The sequence below is a fragment of the Rhinatrema bivittatum genome, chromosome 2 (assembly GCF_901001135.1).
Source record: "Rhinatrema bivittatum chromosome 2, aRhiBiv1.1, whole genome shotgun sequence".
Taxonomy (NCBI): Eukaryota; Metazoa; Chordata; class Amphibia; order Gymnophiona; family Rhinatrematidae; genus Rhinatrema; species Rhinatrema bivittatum.
This window is the reverse complement of record NC_042616.1, coordinates 61,036,742-61,060,443: the sequence shown is the minus strand read 5'-3', so window position 1 is coordinate 61,060,443 and position 23,702 is coordinate 61,036,742. Positions and strand designations below refer to the sequence as shown.

Sequence of the window (23,702 nt, the reverse complement as noted above, 5' to 3'; positions counted from 1 at the left end):
TTTATTTAGTTTTCCGATTTTTATATTCTGCTGGCTAAAGTCATCCAAATAATTTTAGCCGAATATATTCAGTGGGAAACCTGTCCCTCTGCATATCAGTGACAAGTTATCTAGTTGGCTTTGGTTAGATAACTTGTCCGCTCGCCATCTATCTGAATATTGACCTCTTAGGATTCTAAGTTTGGCTGAAAACAGGTGCCTAAATCTAGGAGCTAAGTAAGCCATTTTGAACATCATCCTCAAAAAGGCCCAACCCATACTTTTCTATTCATATTGCCTTTATAATCCAGGGGTGTTTTAATGAGGTTTGTGCTTTGTTTGAAGGGGTCGTCTGAATGCATGACTACTTCAATCAGCACCCAATGACAGTCAAAACATCTGGCTTTTAGACCTGCACTGAAGCACAACTGCGAGGAAAGGCCACACTGATCCTGAGGGCAATCTATTTAATGCTGCAGTGTTCTGATTATTTCTACTTGGTGAAATGTCTCCAGCACACCACCCAAACCCTTATCCTAGTCAATACAATGTTTAGTGCCAGTAGCTGGATGGCTGCTATGAGTTTTCCCTTCTAGTTGGTGATAACATTACAAATTAATAATTCAAAAATACCCACTTAAAAAAAAACAAAACAAAAAACAAACCTAAGGCCTAATTCACGCCGGTTGCTGAAATACCGATATTTCAACACATCCACATGAAAAAAAACAAAAAACCCCAAGAAATCCTCTTCAGTACAGATTAAAAAAAATTTTTTTTTTCCTATAATCTTCCTTTGGAATTGTTAAACAATCTCATGCACTAGGACCGTGACAAAGCCAGTTGCCACATTTACTCTTTGTGGGGGGTTTTTTCCTGATCAAAACAGGGGCTGTGCAGCTACAAAAATACTGTCATCGTAGACTCTCAATGTGAGAAAAACATGAGCGCGGAACCCCCTGTAACACAGGCAAGAGGACACGAGTCTTGCACAAGCTGCCCCCAAGCCCAGAACAGAACCATGAGCACCTGGAGAAGTACCACAGATTGTGATTTCACATTACAACACCACCTCCGTTATACCTTCCCACCTCCCCCGCCCCCCACTGTCGTAGGGCCCCAGCTGCCGACCCCTCTCTCGTCGTCATCGCCGCCGCGGTCAAATGGGGAGGAGGGGGATGCACCCCACCCCGACCCCTCCCTCATGGCCCACCATGGGTGCCATGAACGTCCAGCGGTTCATTTCGGCATCGTACATTTCTACCGAGTTCAAGTTGGACTGCCCATCATAGCCTCCTATGGCGTACAGGCGGCCGCAGTTCGCCACCAGGGAGACCCGGCTCCGGCGGGTGCTCATGGGGACGATCAAATACCACTGGTCGGCCATCGAACTGTAGACCTCGGCGATGCTGAGGAAGGCCGAGCCGTCATAGCCCCCGCAGATGAACATCTTGCTGCCCAGGGTGGCGGCACCGTGCCGACAGCGTTTGTTCAGCATGCTGGTCACTGGGTGCCAGGTGGCCGTGTGATGGTTATAGTACTCCACCTGCAGCAAAGAGAGAGAGAGAGAGGCGACAGTCACGGCACGCCGGCAGCTTGATGCTGTGCAAGTGGGACACAGACGTCATTATTATTCTCCAGTCATTGCTGGGAGCCGCCCCCTCCCTCCACAGAGCCAACCAATGCTGGGATCTGAAGCTGAAAAGTTCTCAGGATTACCAACAATTTACAGGCTGAAGCCTTAAGACAAAAAGGAGCTCTCGCTTCAGCTTCCGCAACAAAAACAAGTTACATCAGGACATGGAATTTAGAGTCCAACTGCGACAGACAAAAAAAAAATATTACAACTTATACTCACTGAATTTTTTCAATCTGAGGGGCGGGGGAGGGTTTGAAAGAAATTCAATCCACTTTTTCTGACAGACATGAGTGTGCTGCAAATCGCTGTGCAGGCACGGGTGTGCCTTTCATGCAGTCAGGTGCCACCCACACGGTAAGGTAAAGGAGACGGGAAGATACTTACACGGGTGCAAAAGCAGCGATTTCTGGCAGGTCTGTGGGTCCCACACAATACTGAATCAGTCCCTCACATTCTTCCTTCCCTTTCCCTGCTTCTCCCTCCTTGGCTTCCCTTATCAGTCTCGGGTCTCCTTGTGTTCCTCTTGCTCTCTCATCTGCACACAGCCACAGCTTCCCCCCCCCCCCCCCCCCCCCCACACACAGCAGTTCCGCAGGACCTCCCTCCCTAGCATCTTCCCCTATTTGCTCTCCCCTCCGCCACCCTTTGCCATTTTCATGTGTGTGGTACAAAAGACCTAGAGAAGACCCTGAAGAGCGAATGCGTCAGCTACTGGTTTGCAAGCCTCCTGACCTATAAACTGTCCCGTATTAGTCTGGGGCCAGGCACCTTTGGGTGAACCTCAGAATCCTTGTAAAAAGAAACCAAAAAAAAAAAAGTTAGGTAGCTCACACACCACCTGGTACAAGAGCCTGATTTACCAAATCACAATCCCTCGACACTAATATAATGCAGTGGTTCTCAACTATGCCCTGGGGGCACTCCTAAACAGTGTGCGAACTTTGGAGTTGTGGTCACCCTGAGGCTGCTATTGATTAGCAAGGTGGTGATGGTGGGTTAGGGAGAAGAGGAATAATGCATATCAGTTTTCTCTCTTCCACCACCACCCCCCTACTTATTCACATTTTCCTTCTCTCCCCCCTCTCCCACCACCACCATTTTTCTTCCCTCCAGGGATGATCCCAATATTCTTTCCCTTCCTTTCTCCCTGACCCGCGCACTCTGCCCTCAGCTGAGCGAGTCCCAAGTCCTGGAATCAGAGCTGCAGACTGAGATGTCTATTGCAGCCCTTCTGCCTGTTGCATCTGCTCCAGAATCATCCCTCCTCTTCTGTTCCCTGCAGACTTACTGAGGAAGGGGAGACTGTTTCTCCAGAGACTGGGCAATTGATGCAAATTCTCCGAGTCTCTGGAAGAAATTCAGAAAGTCCCCAGGTATGGAGATATTTGCATACATTGGAGACCGAGTGCACACACATTTCTCTCATGAATATTCATTGTGGCTTTCAACTAGACTTATCCAACTGTCTTTAACATAGCCATCTATATACAACAGTGCGGCTGCACCACTGAATCTCTCCCCAAAATTAGCCAGATAAATTTATCCAATTAACTTTGCAATCTGGCCAGTAACTGAATATGGACCCCATGGTTTATAAACTCATCCATCAACTTGCTCCTAGCAGATTTTTCTCTGATGTGTTGCACACTCTGTCTGGAATGACCCTTGTCTCTCTCTTTACCTTACCCACTCATCCATTGCACTTTAAATCTCTTCTCAAAATATTCTCATCTTCTCCCTCTGTCTACACATACTCATTTTATCCTGATCTATTCACAGTAAAAAGCAGCACAGCATCTTGTTTGCATGCCATATGTGATTGCAAAGCTTTCCAAGATACAGGCGTGTGAAAGCTGTGATGTATAGTAAAATTACATTATACTGTATCTACAGGTAGAGAATGGATGCCACCAATTTTAATTATTTTTTTTCTGCCTTTTTTTAGATAGCAGGTATTTCTGTGACATTTCAGGCCACTCTGAGCTAATAGCAAAAAAAAAGTGCTTTGTCACAAATTAGGTAGCAGAAAGAACAGTCTGTAATACTTGGATAATTTAAAACAAAAACAAAAAAAAAAAGAAATTTGATTTATTCTTACAGGCAGGAAATGCCATTTACCAATTCTAGAAAGATCAGAAACAGAAAGCCCTAAATGGATAAAAAACAAGGAGTATGATTTTTAATCTAATAACAGTGTTATAACAACAGTGTTCAAAAGCTTTTTACTGGGTTTTGTTCTTATAACCCCAAGACTATAGTGAATAGTTCTAGGAGGTCGTGACACCTTCTAATGGACCAACAAAAGACATGATGTAGTACATTTACATACTGCACCAGCATTAGTTTGCTGTTAATATTTTACAGTTTTTATTTCTTGCATTATTTTGTACTTTTTTCAAGGTAATTTTCAACTGCGTGCATAACTCTGCACACATACAGGCATAAGTAGGTGCTTCTAAAGTTATGCCTACATTTTATAAACCATGCACTGGGAACCACACAGCTTATAAAATACTACATATCACTGCCTCAAAAGTATGTTCAAATGTTTCAGTACAGCCTATTTTAAATGCAGGGATCCATAGTCTATACACTTAAAGGTGAATTTAAAAGGGTTACGCGTGCCAAAACCAGGAGCTGGATGCGCACATATTGCTTATTTGCAGCCACCTGATTTTATAAGCCGGCCACATATGCTTACAAGTACTGCTGCATGAATATCTCGCACTGGGAAACAAAGGGGCGGATGTGGACAGGGCATGGGTATTCCAGGGCGGGGCCAAGAGATATGCAAGCGTGTAGCTACACGCCTGGGCACACGCCCAAGTCCCTTTTAATGCAAAGTTACTTCTCCTATGGATGAGATGCAAGTCTGAATAAAACTATTCCAAGCCATCTATGAAATGCTTGAGTTGGGTCTGGGTTAACTGGGGGAGTACAAGCTAAGGAATCCGGGGGTTCTTGAGGACCTAGCTGTAGACTAGGCAAACTGATGGACGGACTGGTGAAAGCATCATGTCCTGGACATGCGCATACTATAAATTCCCTCACTTGCGCATCTCAAAGCCAACATTTCTCTGCTGTGTGCATACACGTTTAAAACAGAGTGCACACATACAGGCGCACGGCCTATTTTATAACATGCACATGTACTTGTGCACAGGATATAAAATTGTAGTGCATCTGGCCACGCATCCATATACACGCATGTTTTAAAATTACTGCCTCAGGAGGAATTTTAAAAGGAGTTACACATGTAAAGGTAACATTCTATTATAGTGATTTAAAAAACCCATTTACGCGCATAAAATGCACTTACTCATGAGTAACCTATGGAAAATTCAATGACATATAATATAACAATTTTTAAAAGCCCACTTACAAAGATAAAGTGCATTTACACGTGTAAAACCCAATTTTAAGCATATAAATGCTTTTTAAAATCAGGCCCTTATTTTATAACAGTATGGGCAGGTTCCATATTAGGAGCTACCACCCAGGAAAAAGATCTAGGCATCATAGTGGATAATACTTTAAAATCATCAGCTCAGTGTGCTGCAGCAGTCAAAAAAGCAAACAGAATGTTAGGAATTATTAGGAAGGGAATGGTTAATAGAACGGAAAATGTCATAATGCCTCTATAATCGCTCCTTGGTGAGACCGCACCTTGAATACTGTGTACAATTTTGGTCGCCGCATCTCAAAAAAGATATAGTTGTGATGGAGAAGATACAGAGAAGGGCAACTAAAATGATAAAGGGGCTGGAACAGGTCCCCTATGAGGAAAGGCTGAAGAGGTTGGGGCTGTTCAGCTTGGAGAAGAGACAGCTGAGGGGGGATATGATAGAGGTCTTTAAGATCATGAGAGGTCTTGAATGAGTAGATGTGACTCGGTTATTTACACTTTCAAATAATAGAAGGACTAGGGGGCATTCCATGAAGTTAGCAAGTAGCACATTTAAGACTAATCGGAGAAAATTCTTTTTCACTCAACGCACAATAAAGCTCTGGAATTTGTTGCCAGAGGATGTGGTTAGTGCAGTTAGTGTAGCTGGGTTCAAAAAAGGTTTAGATAAGTTCTTGGAGGAGAAATCCATTAACGGCTATTAATCAAGTTTACTTAGGGAATAGCCACTGCTATTAATTGCATCAGTAGCATGGGATCTTCTTAGTGTTTGGGTAATTGCCAGGTTCTTATGGCCTGGATTGGCCACTGTTGGAAACAGGATGCTGGGCTTGATGGATCCTTGGTCTGACCCAGTATGGCATGTTCTTATGTTCTTAATTTAAAGAATTTGATTGTGTAGCACCATAGCTTTAAGTATCCTCGCCAAAAATCTACCATTTTTATTCCCTCCCTCAAAAAAACTTGTTTAGCTTTATCCAGCTAAAAAACAATTTCCCCTACCGCTAAACCCTGCAACTCCACCCGCAACTAATCCCAGTTGCAGACCAGTCTGGGGATCCGCACTCCTCTTATGTCTAATTTCCAATTTACCCAACTGTGCCAAAAGATCCACTCTTTTCCTCTCCTTAGTCTTCTTCAGATAGGATGCTCTTGCTATCAGTTTGCCTCTAGCAATGGCTTTAAAGCGATCCAAAGGGTACCAGCAGATACCTCCCCAGTTTCATTACCCTTCAAATACTGCCCCATTTTCCTGGGCAAATTTTCGCAATAATCACTATCGCCCAATAGACTTTCATTGAGTCTCCAAAATCTCTTCCCACTTTGTCCCCCCAGTCCCTCAAAAGAAAGCCAAGTAGCCAATTGATCGGACCATGGTATAGTCCTGATCCCCATGGTCCTCACCTTATTGACCAAAGCTTTGTCAATCAGAAAAAAATCAATCCTAGAATAAACCTTGTGTGCCTTCAAATGGAAAGTATAATCTTTCTCCAAGGGATGGAAGAGGTACCACACGTCTATCAAGTTCCACTCTGCCATAAGCAATTTCAGAACCTTTCTATGAACCCACCTCCTCCACTTGTATCTAAAAACGGGTATCTAGTAAGACTGAAATCCCCCCTATAACAAGGGATCCTTCCACCCACTGTTGCAAGGTTAAAGAGAGCCCTTCCAGGAATTGCCTGTCTAGTTTTGAATATACTTTGTGTGTGTATGTATGTATTTTTTTGTACAATCACTTGGATAATATGTTTTACAGGCAGGATATAAAATTGTAAGAAATTATATGACATGAAACCCCCACTTAAGTCTCTTAATGTTCTGTTGATGCATTTTATGCTGTACCAACCTTAGGGGCTCATTCACTAAACTGCATTAGGCCATTTAGCACTCGATAAACACCATTTTTCATATGGTAAATGGCCTAATATGGGGATAACATAAGTTATATCAAAAACTATGCATTAATCTGACCCTGGCACTGTGTATATTTAAATACCCTAAATGCAAGTCAAATAATTTGACTTGCTGAGAAAATTGGAAGCTGCGTTATTTGATTTGTAGTTAGTTACAACACGTGGAGGTGGCCCATTGTCAAAATATTTAAAAAATATATTTTATGAATCATCACCAGGCCCCCACCCCTCTCCTTCAATTAAAAAATCCAAGTTCTGGAGGCCAGGACACCCCCAACCTCCAATCCTAGTCTACCTACTAGACCACTTTATTCACAAAATTAGCCCTGGCAGTCTAATAGGGACCCTTGAGCATCCCTAGACTCCAAGCTTCAACAGCACATTGAAATATGGTGCCACCCACCCTTTGCCCCATCATGGAAAAATACTGTGGTTTAGTGAATGAACCCCTTTGAGTACTATGGTGATTAGGCATGTAACAAATGTAACTAAATAAACAATTTGTCAATACCACAAAGATCCCTTCATTCAAAATCATCTTAAGAAGTGACCTGTGTCATTATCATTTGTGTTGGTCCAGTAAAAGGTCTCAAGCCTAGAAATATTCCATAAGCACAATAGCTAATAGCCATGCAATCTCAATGTTTCATCCAAAATCTGGTTTCCAGTTCCAGTTAACCCCTTTTGCCATAAATGTAATTAACTTTAGTAAAATCAGATATTTCCCAACCCAACCTGAAAGATGAAGTTCAGTGTCAGACAAAGCCCACCGCTGGAGTTTGTAAAAGCAAGAGATGGGAAGGCTTACCGTGTTAAATATCTGAAGCCCATCATGCCCTCCGGACACATAGATCCTGCCCTCAAACACTGTGACGCCAGCTGCACTGCGATTGGAACTCATCGGGGTCACCACCGTCCACCTGATCCAAAAACAAAAAAAATATTGCTTTGAGAAACCCTCTATTTTGCCTTAAGAGAGGGTAGGTTTCCATGCTTCTCTTAAAAAGCAAGTAGTATCCTCTGTGCATCATCTCAAAAGTCTGCCACAACAAGCATAATAAATAAAACCCTGTACTAGAAACTGTCACTGACAAGTCAGCTTTTCTGAAGTCTTTGAAAGCTGTTCCCCAGGCCTCTGGGAGCAGAACAATGCCACAAAGAACCACACACAGAATGAAACTAGACTGTTTTATGCAAGATGCATGAAGCCATTTGTGACATCACAGTCAATACGAGTTATGTGCTATGAAATAAGTGAAATATCAAATTAAATCAAAATAAGTACAAAATCATGGAACAATCTGATTCCAGGGGTGCGAGATCATTTGACTCTTGTTCCCAAGGGAGCAGCATAAATATATTTAGAAAACAAGGACTTGACACTTTGGACTGATACAACAGCGAAGGCTTTTATTTATAATTTTTTCCACTAACTTCTTCAATTATGCAAGATTCCATACTCTCCCCAAGTTAAAACACGACAACGGCAATGAGAGAAGGCAAGCTGGACACAGGTGATACAAACACCTCTTTACGTTCCTTGGATGCACACTCGCTCCGGGTCCTGCAGCGCTCCGGCTTCACGAAGAATCCCATTACGTCACCGACAGCACGAGCTCAGCCAGAACGAGGACGCTTGTGCCGTTCGTTTCCAACAGCACAGGCCACGATCACAACCAAAACGTTTTGTGCTGAGTTTTGCCACAACGTTTATCTTCTGTTCAACAACATTCATGACTGTTTCGTGCACTCATCAGGTTTTGCAAGATCTAGGATCCCAGAGACAACACCTGAACCTAAACATGACGAGGGCATCAGTTTATTGGTTGCCTTTTTTATGCCGAGCATGAGCCACTCCTTTCCTTAGTTTATTTTTTTCAATGTATTTCTCGCCTTTCCACAGCAGCTCAAGGCAAAGTACAGAATATTGAAACAACAAATAAGTTATAACAGGGTCGCACATCACCAACACACTCACACATCACCACTCCATGCTGTTCCCCACTAACATTCACAAGTCCTTACTTGTCTGTTTCTGGAGAGTAGGATTCCACAGAATTGAGGGAGGAGTTTCCATCATAGCCACCACATACGTAGATCTGTCCATCTAGCACGACAGTTCCCATTGCACTGAAAGGTAGTCACATAAATAAATAAATAACATAGATTTGAATTATATTATATCAGAAAGGGCTCAATATTCAAAAGATATCTGGATATGTAAATTAACCAGATAAGTCCTATCTGGCTAACTTGCATGGATATTCAGCGGCACAGCTATGCCGTCCTCCAAAGACAGCAGTCTACAAGGAAGGAGTGACTCCAAATTTCTAGACCTTTCTCAGTGAATATACCACTGCAAGTGAGACCAGCTGTCCTCTTTTTCAGTGATGTGAAAGGGAAGGTGAGTGGGTTGGATTTGACTCGGGCCAAAATTTAAGCAGCTGGAAGGTGTTCTTAGCTTTTAGATGGCCAGTAGGCCAAGTCATAGTGCAGGATCTTGGTGGAAGACCTCGGAGCTCTTATTTCTGTGAATATTAATGTTATGTGATAGGAGAGTATTTGCTGAGAAATTTCTCCTTCCTCTTGTTCTAAGACCCTCAACAGACTATTCCTCATTCTCTTCATGTAGAGGTAAGGATCTCCCAGAGATCCTGGAAGAAGGACCCTCTTTTGAAGAGCAACATCTCTGGGGGAAACATATATAGAAACATAGAAATGACGGCAGAAGAAGACCAAACGGCCCATCCAGTCTGCCCAGCAAGCTACGCACTTTATCCTTTTTTTTTCTTTTTCTCTCTCCCACCTGTTACTATTGGCTTCCAGTACCCTCCAGCCTTAATTCCCCTCCACCCCACCACCAATGTAGAGAGCAGCGCCGGATCTGCATCCAAGTGAACATCCAGCTCAATTAGGGGTAGCAACCGCTGCAAACAAGCAGGCCACACCCCTGCCCCATACTCTTACCCACCCCTGTTTTTTTTGGAGATGGCAGACCTCCATCCTTGGGGGGGAAGAGGTATATCTTTCATTCCCCAAGAAATACAGAGTTTGGGAGGTCTCCTAAGAATCATCTATCTTATGTCCCCTGGTCCTGCTCTAAAGGAGATTGGCTTTGTGCAAAAGCAGCATAAACTCCAGGGAAAAAGGGACATCTAATTTGAACTTCTGCGAAGGTTGATATATTCATGAAAATGTTAAATAAAGATGGAAAAAAAAGGGGGACATCCAGCCATGAGCTCCCCCAACAGGAGACACCCTAAGTCTTCAGGAGACAACTTCATGGGTCCTCCTGAGAAAGCAGAGGTCAAGGGAGACTATGCCAAGCTCTCCCTCTCTTGTGCTTGCTGCTCACTTAAAATAGCAGCATCTCCTGTTAAAAAAAATCACTTGGGTTCTCCCCCTGCACAACAAGCTTCTGACCCTCATCCCCCCCCCCCCCCCCAAGGTCTTCTGTATCAGGGAACCTTGCCTCATAGGCTGCTCACACACTGGACCCATGAGAGCACTCCATGCTTCCTTTTCCCCTAAGGCTTTCCAAGAATAGCCACAAGAGCTGCCAGAATCCAGGCTGATCCATACAGTCAACCTTTTCCTCTTTTTTTTTTTTTTTTTTTTAAACATTATCACCTGTCCTGCCAATTCAAAGATCTCTTGAACAGGGACGGAGACCACAGTATCGGAGGAGGTAGAGGTGGAGAAGAGAAAAGTAGAAAAAAAAATCTATAGGCCACAGCCATAAGAGATTAATTTCAACCCTCAAAGTGATGGAGCCTCTCAAGTGGTCAGGAACCCTGAGACTAATTGAGTTTACCTCCTCACTCCTTGGGCTCTACCAGGACCAAAGGATGATCAACTGAGAACCCTCCAACACTACACCAGTCCACTTTTGTCTGCACTTGCTGAAGGCAGAGAAATACTGACAAGATTTACTGCTGCACAAACATGCACTGCAAGTGATGTCACAAACAATTTGTAGCTCTCTGCCTCTGCTTGCTGGAATGGAGACGAACTACTTGTCTGGACGGTATTGTAGGATAAGGAAGCAAGCATTGATGAACAGATAACTTCAGAATATATTTGGTAGCTATCAGTAAAGTATTACCGATCCATTAAGCAGCGAACTCATTTCTCAAGCATACCTTCGTTTGCTATTCATACTCCCCACTTTCATCCAAGATTCTGTCTCTGGGTTGTAAACTTCCACCGTACTCAGTCTTGACTGGCCATCATATCCACCAATAGCATATAAAAGTCCATTCATCACAGCAATGCCCACTCGACTACGAGCCGTTGTCATTGGCTGACACTTCTCCCAGCAATTGGCGATGGGGTCGAAGACTTCCACCACATTCAAAGAGTCACCTGCAAGGAGTCGCCTATTTAAAAATGTGCTACACGGCTTAAAAAATGTACAGGCATTCAAAATAAATTCCCAAGTCATCATGGCTTGACTCCATATAGAATATGCAACCAAGAGAATCCCAGCACACTTGGGATGCAGGCACTTGGCGGGGGGGGGGGGGGCAGAGAAGGGGAAGAACAGGATTTTGGGGCAGAGGGAAGAGGAGGGACTCGGAAATAGAGTGGTGGAAAGAGCAAGGACTTGGGGATGAGGCAGAGAGGAATTTTGGAGACTGAGCAGGGACCTGAAGGGAGGACAGTGAGGACTTGGCAGTCGGGTGGGTATGATGTGGGAGAGGAGGCAAGATGGGAATAAAAGAAGGGGGATGAAGGATGGGAAAGGGTTAAGAGGAGTTATGAATGATCTGGAGGACTGTGATAGGGTGAAATGCAGTGGAAAGGGAAGGAGATGCTGTGCAGTGGTACAAGAGCAAAGGGTAAGAATTGTGCTGGGGAAATGGTGAAAGAGGGGTAGTAGAGGGCTGGGGTAAGGGGATAGAAGAAAGGGCTAGAAGCCAGGGAGGGAATCAATGACAGGGATGGAGCTGGTGAGGGGATAAGAGTTAAAGGATGACTGATGTGATTTGGGGGTAAATACAAAGGATGAAATTAGAGAGTTTGTGATAGAGGAGGAATGGGATGGCTGGGGATGGGGTGAAAGTGGGATGAAAAGCTAGGAACTCAGATTGGAGACAAATTATTTGTCTTTTCAAAAAAGATGACGCGCTGGCTTTTTCCATCTTAGCCAAAGGCTTTTTCTTCTTAGTCATGGGAAGAAGTCATTACGTATACATATTATGCTCTACTGTTGGATAGGAATTTGGAATTTTGTTTTATTTTAGTTGTAAAATTTATTTTGGTTTTTATTGGAAGTATCTTGTAGATTTGTTGTTGTATGTTGTTTGCTATGATGATTTATCTGTTGTAAACCACACCGATCAGAGTTGCTTCAAGTGAGTGGTATATAAGAGTGAAGAAATAAATAAATAAATCAGATAGGTAGATGACAGGTGAATAGAAGAAGACTGAGGACTAGTGGGTTAGAGAGGGCAAAATGTGGTAAAGTTTAGCTATGATTTGAGAGAGATGCAGAAAGAGAGAAATGGAGAAAAAGATGGAAGGACATGAAGGGAAGAAAGCAAGTTTGCTTATCTGTAAACAGAAATCTCTGTGGACAAAAGGATGAATTAGATAAAGTGTGAGTGACGTCATGTGATGGCACTGAATGGACCCAGCTCTCAGAGCTCAGTAAAGACTTTATTGAGCATGTGCGGGATTTCCAGCGCAGTCATGCTGCATTGTAAGCCCTTCAGTCTGTTCTAGAGCTTAAGTTTTAGCAAGGTAGTCAACTCTCCAGGGAGGCAGGAATTAAGTATGGCTAATTTATCCTGCTGTCTACAGAGAACCCTGTTTACAGGTAAGCAAACTTGCTTTCTCTGTCAATATGAATTAGCCACAATGCACAGGAAGTCCCAAGCTGAGGGTTGCATAACAGAGCAATTACTTAAACACAACTGAGCCTCACTAACGGGCCGATACAGTAAAGCGCGGCCACGGTTACCCTGTTTTTAACCCGCTTTGGATGCGCATTTTGGATGCATAAGGCGGACCCGCGATTCAGTATTCGGTTTTACGCGTCCTTACAGCTTGCCGAAATGGACATGTATCCGTCTCCGCCTGCCGCATATATATGATATGTTAATGATCGATTTAGCTATTCCCTTCGATACAGTAACGTGCGCCCAGATTATCGCCCTTTTAACCAGCTTATTTACCACATCTTTAACCTGCATATTTACCGTCTACCCTGACCCTGGCGTTAGTGTGGTGTTCAGTCAGCTTCGTACCGGACAGCGTCATAGACACATGCATATTATTGCTCTGGCGCTATTTTTCATTCGGTTGAGAAGTAGAATGAGAAATGCTTGAATGAGAAACGCTCGAAATGCTCGGCAGATTGAAGAGGCCAACGGAGGAGCCCAGCAGCAAGGAGAACCCATCCAACTGGAGAACCCAGCAGCAAGACCGGGGAACCCAGCAGCAAGACCGGAAAGAGACAGGAAGGTTATTGAACGGAAGCTGCGACCTCGAACGTCCAAGGTCGCGGCTTCCATTCATGGACCTTCCCGCCTGTATCCGGGCGTCCATGATCGGAGGCCCCACTGCCTTGAGCACCCGGCCGGACATCCAAGGTCGCAGCTTCTGTTCATGGACGTGTCCAGCCTGCGCTCAAGGCAGCGGGGTCTCTAGAAAAGAACTATCCACTTACCTGGTGGAATGACATTTCAAATGACATTTGAAAAGACAGGTACCAGCGCACCCTGGATACCCTATAGGCGCTGTATACTGCTCTATACAGTAAAACGGATTGCGAACGCCTACTGCTTCATTGACGCGCTTTGGACGCCGCTTGGATTTGCGTCTAATTTGAATACTGAATCGAGCGGCTTGTGAACCAAAATATGCGTGCGGCAAACGAGCGGGCACCCGGCACTGCTGCACTTTCTCTTACGCGTCCGTACTGTATCGGCCCGTAAGTGGGGAGTTGACTACTACCAAGTAAACAGACAATGCCAAACTGCTTGTTTAAAGTTACTGTCTCCTTAGGTCATGCAGATCAGACAGTAGTGGGCCATGAAGGTGTGAACAAATGATCAAGTAGCAGTTTTGCAAATGTCTTCAATAAAAATGTCCCTAAGATGAGACACTGAAGTCATCATGGCTCTCACTTGATGAGCCTTGATAAGTCTGCAACCTGTAAGCCAGCCAGAGTGCAATAGTGTGCGCTATAGCAGGGGTGGGCAAACTAGGAGGGGGGGGGAGGCTTGAACAATCCTGAAGAAGGTGTGTACTGGTTGCCCAAACAGGGAAGATAACAATGGCTTCACCGTCAAGTCTCAGTGCCATGTAAGCACTGCAAGCTCAGGAAACAAGGAGCTGACCAGAGTGTAAGGAAATCATTGTGAGCTTGTCATGGTTTAACCATGTGTTTCTTTTGGTGGGCCAGTTAAAAGTAGCTGCTTCTGCTGTGGTGGGCCCAGATGGGGAGCAGCTTACTCTGTGGCAGAACTGGACATGTGAGCAGCCACTGTGGTGTTCCCTCAATGTAGGAAGTGCTGCCACCCTCAGGACTCAGCCTGGGAGGAGTTTCTGCTGCTGCTGCTGGGGAAAAAAGAAGTGGAGAGGAGACAGACTGGAAATGTGGAAAGGGAGAATAAAGGCAACAAGTGTAAAAAGGTTGAATAAGCAAATCAAAACATGAGAAATAAAGAAAGATGAGCAAACTAAGAAATACAAAAATAGGGAGAAAATTGGAAAAAAAAATCAGTGAAAACACTAAAAAAAAAAGGTTGGGCAGAGCGAGATGGAGTTTTTCTCAGCTCCTAAAAAATTCTGACTGGCACCTAAGGTTGGGTTTGTTTGTTTTTTAAATTTCAGCCCTTACCATTGTGATGTGTGGCATTTGTGTCTGAGTGTGGTGTGGAGTGGAGTGTGTGTGTCTGCCACGTTAGAGACTTCAGAGAAGCAGACTCCAATAGTTCAAAAGACAGTTTCATCAATTATGCCAGAACCACATTTAAACGTTAAATTTTAAAGGAGTTATGTATGCAAATGCAACACACTATCATTACAAGTTTCAAAAGCCACTTACCCACATTAAGTGCACTTAACGCAGGCAAAACCTATTGACAATTCAATGGCATATATTGTAGCAATTTTCAAAAGCGCATTTATACAAATAAAACCCAATTTTAAGCATGTAAATGCCTTTGAAATCAAGCCTTAAGATGCATGGAACAGGTGGCTTTACAACTGGAGGTTTAGTATGCCATAAGTCTTTCATGAACCTAAAGGCTAGAGGATGGAAATAAAGGAAAGAGTGCATGGGGGTAACTTGCTGGTGTGGCAGTTGCTACCCTTAACAAACAACAGTATCAAGGCTTAATGCAACTCCATCATTGATCTCTGCTTCAACAACAGTGGGAAAAGGGAGACTGGATTCAGACAGCAACAGAGGGCCTCAACTTTTACGGTCTGGGAAACTAATAAGCAGGAGTGTAATATGCACAGTGCAGCAGATACTGGCATAAGCTTGATGGGCAGACTGGGTGGATCAGTTGATCCTTTTCTGCCGTCATTTCTATGTATGAGTGGAGATAGGCTTACCATTGATTTTAGCATGACAAGTGGCTATGGCACTAAAATGTACTCTCGCTGATGAAATGCTAAGACCGGAAGCCGAGAGAGAGTGCAAATAGTTCAGTAACTCTTTGGGTTCACAAGCAAACGGATCCAAGGTATTATGTTGACACCACTTGGAGAACCTTCTCCAATAAAATCATAGGCTCTTCCAGTTAATGCAGACACTTATGTTTTCAACCTCCTTCGGTAAGGACAATTTGATGATCACTTAAGGATTATTTTTAAAAGCTCTACGAGCGTCAAATCTGGGAGATATGTGTGTGGCTAGGACGTGCGAGCGCAGCGCGGATTTTCCACAGCCACGCACGTATCTCCCGGTACGTGAATAAAGTAGGTAAGACAAGGGATGGGGTGGGGGCAGACCAGGACAGCACCGACAGCGCACAAGCGTGTGCCAGGATCCAAGTAATGCGTAACCTGCTGCTGCTAAGGACTGCAGATAAGTATAAAAACAAAAAAAATCTAGGGTAGTCAGCAGTTTTAGGGGCCGGGGCTGGTAGGGTAAAAGGGAGGCAGGTTAGGTAGGGGGTTTAGGAAGATCGCTTCTTTACAGGGGCGAACTGGGAGGGAATGTCTATCGCGTCGCCATGCATACCAACTAAAATTCTCCTCCTTAGTGATCAAGACAGGATTTGCGCACGATGTAAAATCGTGTGCGCATGTACGTGAGTAGTCGATTTTATAACATGCGCGCATAAACCATGCGCATGTTATAAAATCGGTACGTCGATGTGCATATACCAGGAAATGCGCATGCACCCGCGCAGAGGTTTGAAAGTTAACATCTTAGCGCTCAACATCCAAGCTGTCAAGTTGAAGGAGGTAAGGCTCGTATAGAACAGAAGTCCCTCTTCTTAAATTAATAAGGATGGTTCTGACCCAAAGGGGATAAGAGGACTACTGGACAGCTGACCCAGATATGCAAACCAAATTTGTCTAGGCCACACTGGAGCTATGAGGATCAGACAGGTCCAGCCTTTGAGCACTTTTTGCACCGTTCCGGCTACTGGTGGAATCAGTGGAAAAGCATCATGAGCTCTGTATTTCAGATGAACTGAAAAGCATCCTCCATGAATCTGAGTTTGCTAGAAGAAAGGAGCAAACTTTTTCCAGTTTTCAGTTTTGGTCTGATGCAAATGGGACCATTGCTGGAAATCCCCATAGACTGAACAGTCTGTTGGCTGTTGATTAGTGCAGAGACCAAATGTTTTGTTGAAAAACTCTGTTGAGACAATCTGCTAACGTATTGGAGATCCTGGAAGGTAGGTTGCTTGCAGGACAGCTTGATGTTTCATGCCCATTCCATATCTTTATCACTTCTTGGCAGAGTCCAAGACCCTGTAATCCCCTGCTTATTCGCATAGAATATGGCTACTTGGTTGTCGGTTTGAATGAGAATGCTTTTCCTTGGAAGAGGTAAGTGAAAGTTGTTAGAGCATACTTGATCACTCTCAGTTCTAGATTGATTTGAAATTGTGTTTCTATGCATAATCAAGTCCCTTCATTTCATTTTCATTTATTAAAATGTATTAATCGCTAAACGCAAGTTGTTCTAAGTGATTTACAAGTGTTCCATTCACAAAGTAAAAACATGCAATACAAATAAAATACAAAATCAAGTCAACAAAAACTTGTTCTAGAGCAGAAAAACAATTGCAGGAAGTCTTACTTAATACATTAAGGGAAGGCTAAATTCAGTAAATAATTTTTTTAATGCATTCTGAATTTTTTTAAGGAGCCTTCTAGCCAAAGCTCAAAGGGTAGCATATTCCAGAAAATTGGAGCACCTCCCTGGCCAATGACTAATCTGTGTTCAAGACTGTATGAAAGGGATCTAAGAGTGTTCGCCCAATTTGACAGAAGGAAAGCATTGTCTTGAGGAGAATCTATCCAAAACTCTAATGAATTTAATTTTCTGGGAGGGAATTACAGACTATTTCTCAAAATTCACCAGGAACCCTTACTGTAGGAGTTACATTGATTTTTGCAAGGATGTCAGTATACCTTCCTGGGAATTCGCTATCATAAGCCAGTTGTCCAGGTAAGGGAAAATTCTGATACCCTGTCACTGCAGATGTGCTGCTACTATGGACAAGCACTTGGTGAGGACTATTGATGCTGCTGACAGGCCAAAAGGGAATACTCTGTACTGACAATGGGAGGAGTCCACCATAAAGCACAGATGATGCCAGTCGGAGGAATGGATGGGAATATGAGCAAAAGTATCTTTTAGATCCAGCGTGCGCGTCTATTCCCTCCTCTGAATAAAGGGAAAAATTGTGTGGAAGATATTCATTTTTAATTTTTCCTGGATATATACACTTGTTCATACTTCTTAAATCTAGGATGTTCTCAGGCCCCGGATTTCTTGGGGATAATGAAGTAGTGGGAGTAGAAACCCTGGCCATGGTAATGCAAAGGAACCATTTCTGTTGCCCGCTGTTTGAACAGCAGCTCCACCTCCAGGCAGAGTTGTGTTGAGTGAGACAGATCCAGATTGAAGGCTGAGTGATGTAGAAATGTGGGAAACCAAGAGAAATGCAGGCTGTAGCCAAACTCCACAATTTTGAGAACCAGCAATCTCTGGTGATCATGCGCCATTCCTCCAGGTAGTGCTGGATATTCCCTGGATGCTGTGTTTAAAAAGTGGTCAAAAACTTGGTTCTGACTTCGGCTGGACTTGTGCGTTTATTCTGACCATTGGCGCTCACACTGCCAAACACGATTTGGAAGTTGCACTGTGGAAGTAGAGGTAGGATCTGGTATCAATGGCATTGCTGAAGGGGCGTTCTCTGGAAATACACATTCATCTAAAAGCATAGTAAGTGTGCCTTGCAGAAGACTATTGTTCAGGTCCTGTGGAGAGGAACCGGATCTCCACGAGCTGCTCATTTATTTGAGCTACTGTTCTTCTGAGCTTATCTCTGAAAATGTGATCACCCTGGCAAGGGACATCTGCCAACATGTCATGGATATCATCACATAGGCTACTAGATCTCAATTAAGCTATGATGTATGCTCCAATATAGGCTGATGAAGAGTATGCTGTAGTATCGAAGGTCTCATAAATGGATCGAATAAGATGTCATATACACTCTTCAGCATCCGATAGTGGTTGAGGGGATGCAATTTCGCCTACACCAGGTGGAAGAAAGGGCTTCAGTTTTTGTATACAATTGTGCAAGTATTGAATCATGTAGAACTGAGGCATGGAAATCCGCACATAAAGCGGAAACTTTTTTAATGAAGTTGTTCACTAACCTAGGATTCTTCCCTGGCCGAGAATTTGAATATATCCATGTTTTTGTTGCTCTTTTAAAGAGCTGATGCTGCCATAACTGATTGATGGGGAATTTGCACTATTCCAAACCCTGGAAATTTTTGCACTGTATATTTGAGGACTTGGTGTCTTGCAACTGAGGCACAGAAGTTAGGTTTTTCCCAAATTCTTGTTTGAAATTCTTGCAGGATATTAAGGATTGGACAGGCTGCTGGTTCCACCAGTATTTCCACAATTTGTAGGATGCCAAAGACCTTTGCACAAAGATCTTTGTTCTTACTCATATTCACGCCAAGTGCTTTCCCCAACTTGTCCAGAAATCTGGTGTATGAAACATCTTCCAGTGGAAACAAGTGTTCTGAAGCCTCCAGGAGAGGGGTCGGAGGGGATCCCCATAGAACCTTTTTCATAGCTAGAAGTGAAGGAACACTAATTCAGGACCCCAATTATGAAGAAAGTGATGAGGAGGGTTCCATGGTGCACTTCAGAGGAGTGCACATCTTCTGACTGGCTGGACTCCACTACATGCAAGGGAGTTTTGATAAAGTATCCATACAAACTGGGGATACTGGGACTTCTTCTTGAGTTGCTAAATCTGATATCCTGTAAAGGAGAGGAGGAAATATACCGTCCTTATACTCAGCCACTAAAGCGGTGAAAGAATTCTTAACCAACTCCGATAGTTGGTCGAGGGACTGACGTGCTTTCTGTCCTGGTGTGGGTGGTGAAACATCCTCTTCTGGACTAGAATGGAATCCTGCACATCTTCTGAACTCTGCAAAATTTGAACTGGAAGCTGATTAGATGTGAGAGGTACCAGAGAGCAAATGGGATCTGGTGTCTCCAGATGTGGCCCTTGTTCTCTTGATGTAAATGCTCTGGTAATTGGTGAGGGCAGGGGTATCATATCCCTCTTCTGCTTCAGTCAGATTTCTCCATAGGTCAGCATACAGCTGCACTGGGAGCACTGCAGCTCAATGCATCGATGATGGAGCGGCCAGCTCTGATGAAAAAAATTTTGAGGATCGATGCCTTTCACATTCCAGAGTTCGATACGCCATGCATCAGTGGTGCCAATACATTGTACATCAATGGTCGATGCATTGAAGAATGTATTCGATGTTGCAGAAACTCGTTTTTTTCATCACCAGCAGCTCTGCAGAGCACAGCTACTTTCTTTGATGCATTCCGATTAGGTTTACTCGACTCCGAGGATTCGACCTGTTCTGCTAAAGGGAGAAATATTTAGAGGTGCTTATGCTCAACTCCATTCCCGGGGAGGCAGATGAGGCTGTGCTCCTGGAAGAGGACAGACTGCAGCTTCTCAGAGACTTATACAGTTGCTCCATTTTCCAGACCCTCATCTTTTGGGAACAGGGGTGCACTTCCACAAAGACTTAACAGATGGCCTGGTTGTGGTCCAGTCCTAGGCAGTGGTATCACAGGTCATGTCCGTTGGTTATGGACATTTTTCTACCCCAAATAAATTCTCTGAAACCACTCTCAGTGGCTTTCTTCTTGCTACACATCTTGAAAAGAAAAACAAACTTCCCCTTTATGAATTTCTATTTTTTTTTTTTTAAGTAGCACTGAAAATTGTTGTTTGCCTCACTGCCTTAGCAGCTCTCAACTTCAAAGAAAAAGTTATCAAGAATTTTATATGTAAAGTGGAGAGAGATAGAGGTACAAGTCTGTGCTGGTGCTTGGACAAAAAAGACTGAGGCGGCTCATGAGGCAAAGCCTGTGCAGGAATTAAAGAGGAGGCAGCAAAACACTGCATGGAGCGGCAGTAGCCACAGAGGCATTCACGGAGCGGGATGCCAGTGGCCAGTGGTTGGTGTTCCACCTTCACGGAGCGGAAGGATGGAGGGCTGCCATCTCCAAATTATAAAAAAAAATAAAACAGGGGTGGGTAAGAGTATGTAAAATTAACGGTGAGTTCATAGGCTATAGGTATTACCAATTATTAGGCTTGTTCAATATTTGTTGATAATGTGGCTTTCAATGCATAGTTCACTTTCAATGCATATCCAGCATAGCTCTCTGCTTCAACGGCAGGGGAGAAGTAAAACTAATACTTCACGCTTATCCAGCATAGCTCTCTGCTTCAACGGCAGAGGAGAAGAAAAACTAATACATCATGCATATCCAGCATAGCTCTCTGCTTCAACGGCAGGGGAGAAGTAAAACTAATACTTCACGCTTATCCAGCATAGCTCTCTGCTTCAACGGCAGGGGAGAAGAAAAATAACCAATAAGGGCTGAATAACATAGTCTGGGTAAACAAATAAGCATGGGTGTAGCTTGCTTATTGCAGCAGGTTACTACCCCCCTAACTAATCAAGCTTGATAGTTCACTTGGATGCAGCTCCATCACTGCTCTCTACATTAATGGTGGGGTTGGAAGGGAAATAGAACCAAAGGTTACTAAAAGCCAAGAGAAACAGATAAGTATGAGAAAAAAAAGAAGTGTGAAGCTTGCTGGGCAGACTGGATGGGCCGTTTGGTCTTCTTCTGCCGTTATTTCTATGTTTCTATGTTTTTAATTCCCTCATATGCTCAGTAGATCAAAATCTCTGTTTTACAAGAGAGAGGGATCCATCCAGTATCACTGGACAATTTTACCCACGTCATGGCTAATTCAGCTCTGTTTGTTGATGGAGAACGTATTTATTTTATTTAAATGTTCTTATAGACCGCTTAATTGATAAAATCATACTAGATGGTTAACAACACAACATACATTAAAAGTATAAACATATCACAAATACATAAGCACAAAAGAAAATTCAGAATTCAAGACAGTATAAAAACATTAAAAAAAAAAAATCACCAATTAGAAAAAGCTCGTTGAAATAAATAAAAAAGCTTAACAATATCTGAAATAAGTCCACAGGTGCATGTTGCATCTGTGGACCCTTAGGCTGAAGCAGGATTGGCATGCCCTGCAGGTTCCCACCATCAGCAGGTGGACCCGAAAAAAATAGAGACCCAGCTAGAGCTTCGCTTATACCAGCTCTCCCCCTTGGGCTGCTGGGGCCAGCGGGTCCTAGGTGAGGTCTCCGCTGATGGCTGAAGAGGAGGTCCTTGGATAGCAGGGTCGTAGGCAGGCAGAGGTCAGGCATATCCGGGAGCAGACAGTGGTCAGTGGCAGGCAGCGGTCAGACGTAATCCAAGGTCAGGCAGCGGTCAATCCAGATATCCATCCAAAGGGAAGAAGGGGCAGAAAGGAAGGTCGGGTCAGCCAAAGAGAAGCAAAGAAGGCAAGGGACAGTGAAGACCACGCAGGACCTGAAGACAAGACGCTGAAACAACAACACTACACAGGGGTAGGGGGACCTGTTGCTGAGATGTGTTGCTCCTGGAGAGCTATCCTTTTTTAGGGCAGCATCGGTGACATCTCTAGGGCCACAGGGACTTTCCCGCTGCAGTCCCTTTAAATGTTGTCATGCAACGCGCTGCAATTGGCGGCGTCCTGCCAAGTAAGGGCCCAGCAGCTCTTTGCCATGTCCATGAGTGGCGTTTTGCCACGTGAAGAGACAGTGAGGCTTCGCTGCTTCGGCGGCCAACCTGGGGCTGGAGGTAAGGGTGGCGGTTCGGTGGATTAGCTTGCAGATTGCTGAATGCAACAGTAGGCAAGGCATTCCATAGCATGGTGCCAATGAATGAAAACATGCAAAACACATGTTGCTGCCAAACGAAAGGCTTTAAAGAAGGCACAACCAGCATAAAAATCAGCCAAGGACTGTAAACATCCCACAGAAAGAGCCCTTTAAAAAAAAACGCACAAATGACAGATGCATAATATTATGCACTTACACACTTAGGAGATAATTTTAAAAAAAATTTTATAAGCATAAAACTGGGTTTTACGTGTGCAAATGGACTTTCTGCATGTAAGGGGATTTTGAAAATTGCTACGATATTCGCTACTTTTACGTCCGTAACTCCTTTGAAAATTCATTCCTTAGAGCCTAACTTTTCACACGCACTACTGCATTTGCACGTATAAATGGACAAGCAGAAATGTATCCTAGTACTTTTTATAAACTCTGCAGCGGTAGCTCTATGCAGTTCTGCTCAGAAAATATACGTGTAGTTTCAGTATGCACGAATATTTCCAGTGCTGGAAAATGCTTACATTCTCTATTTATTTTTTTTAAACACGTGTACACGTAATTACCTTGATTTACATGCAGAGATGGGTATTAAAGTAGGCATATATGCCATTTTGAAAATACTTGTGCGTGTACTTGAAATCACCAGTTCACCAATACCTCCACCAGTTCACCCAGTCTGTCTCCAGTTCAGCTGGACCCTTTAGCACTTCACTCTGAGCCCCCACCAGTTCACCCAGGCCTCCCACCCAAAAACTGTAAACAGACAAGTCCCGATTTCACCTGGGCCATTTAGCAGGTGTAAAACCGAGCGAATAAGTTGAATAACTTATATGCAAATCTCTTTTATAAAATAGCAACTATCGAACATACTTTTTAACCCTGCTCCAGAATGACTCCTAGACCGCTCCAAAATGTGCACACGAAACCAGCAATACACACGCACACATAGAGCCCCTTTGAAAATGTACTCTTGCGCGTGTATTTTCGCCCGCAGAGGTGAAAGGCGTTTCGGGGTATGGATTCTGGACAGGGCCTGAGACTTGGGCGCATGCTTTCTGATTGTAAAAAAAACATGCATGTGAATTCCCATGGCAAAAAACTACGTTCAGCAAACAGCAGGAGGCATTGTGGGCACGAAGTTTTGCCGGAATAATGTTCAAAGTAGACTTGTGTGCGCAAATCCGCTTTGCAAATTAGTTTAACTTATGCGCAGTGTTACAGAATTGCCCCCAGCATGTACTAGTGACACTCAGCC

General features: G+C 43.8%; 1 protein-coding gene across 1 annotated transcript in view; it reads right to left on the bottom strand.

Moving 5' to 3' along the window:
• Positions 1-1,116: 1,116 nt before the first annotated feature.
• The window catches only part of KLHL18 (kelch like family member 18), a 130,526-nt gene continuing 107,940 nt past the window's right edge, over positions 1,117-23,702 (bottom strand). Inside the window, exons 7-10 of the mRNA XM_029588257.1 lie at positions 11,083-11,305; positions 8,966-9,070; positions 7,749-7,860; positions 1,117-1,525 (exon numbers count right to left, since the gene is read on the bottom strand). Of these exons, the coding sequence (XP_029444117.1) occupies positions 1,139-1,525; positions 7,749-7,860; positions 8,966-9,070; positions 11,083-11,305 (827 nt within the window). The 3' untranslated portion in view covers positions 1,117-1,138. The remainder of the gene's footprint in view (positions 1,526-7,748; positions 7,861-8,965; positions 9,071-11,082; positions 11,306-23,702) is intronic.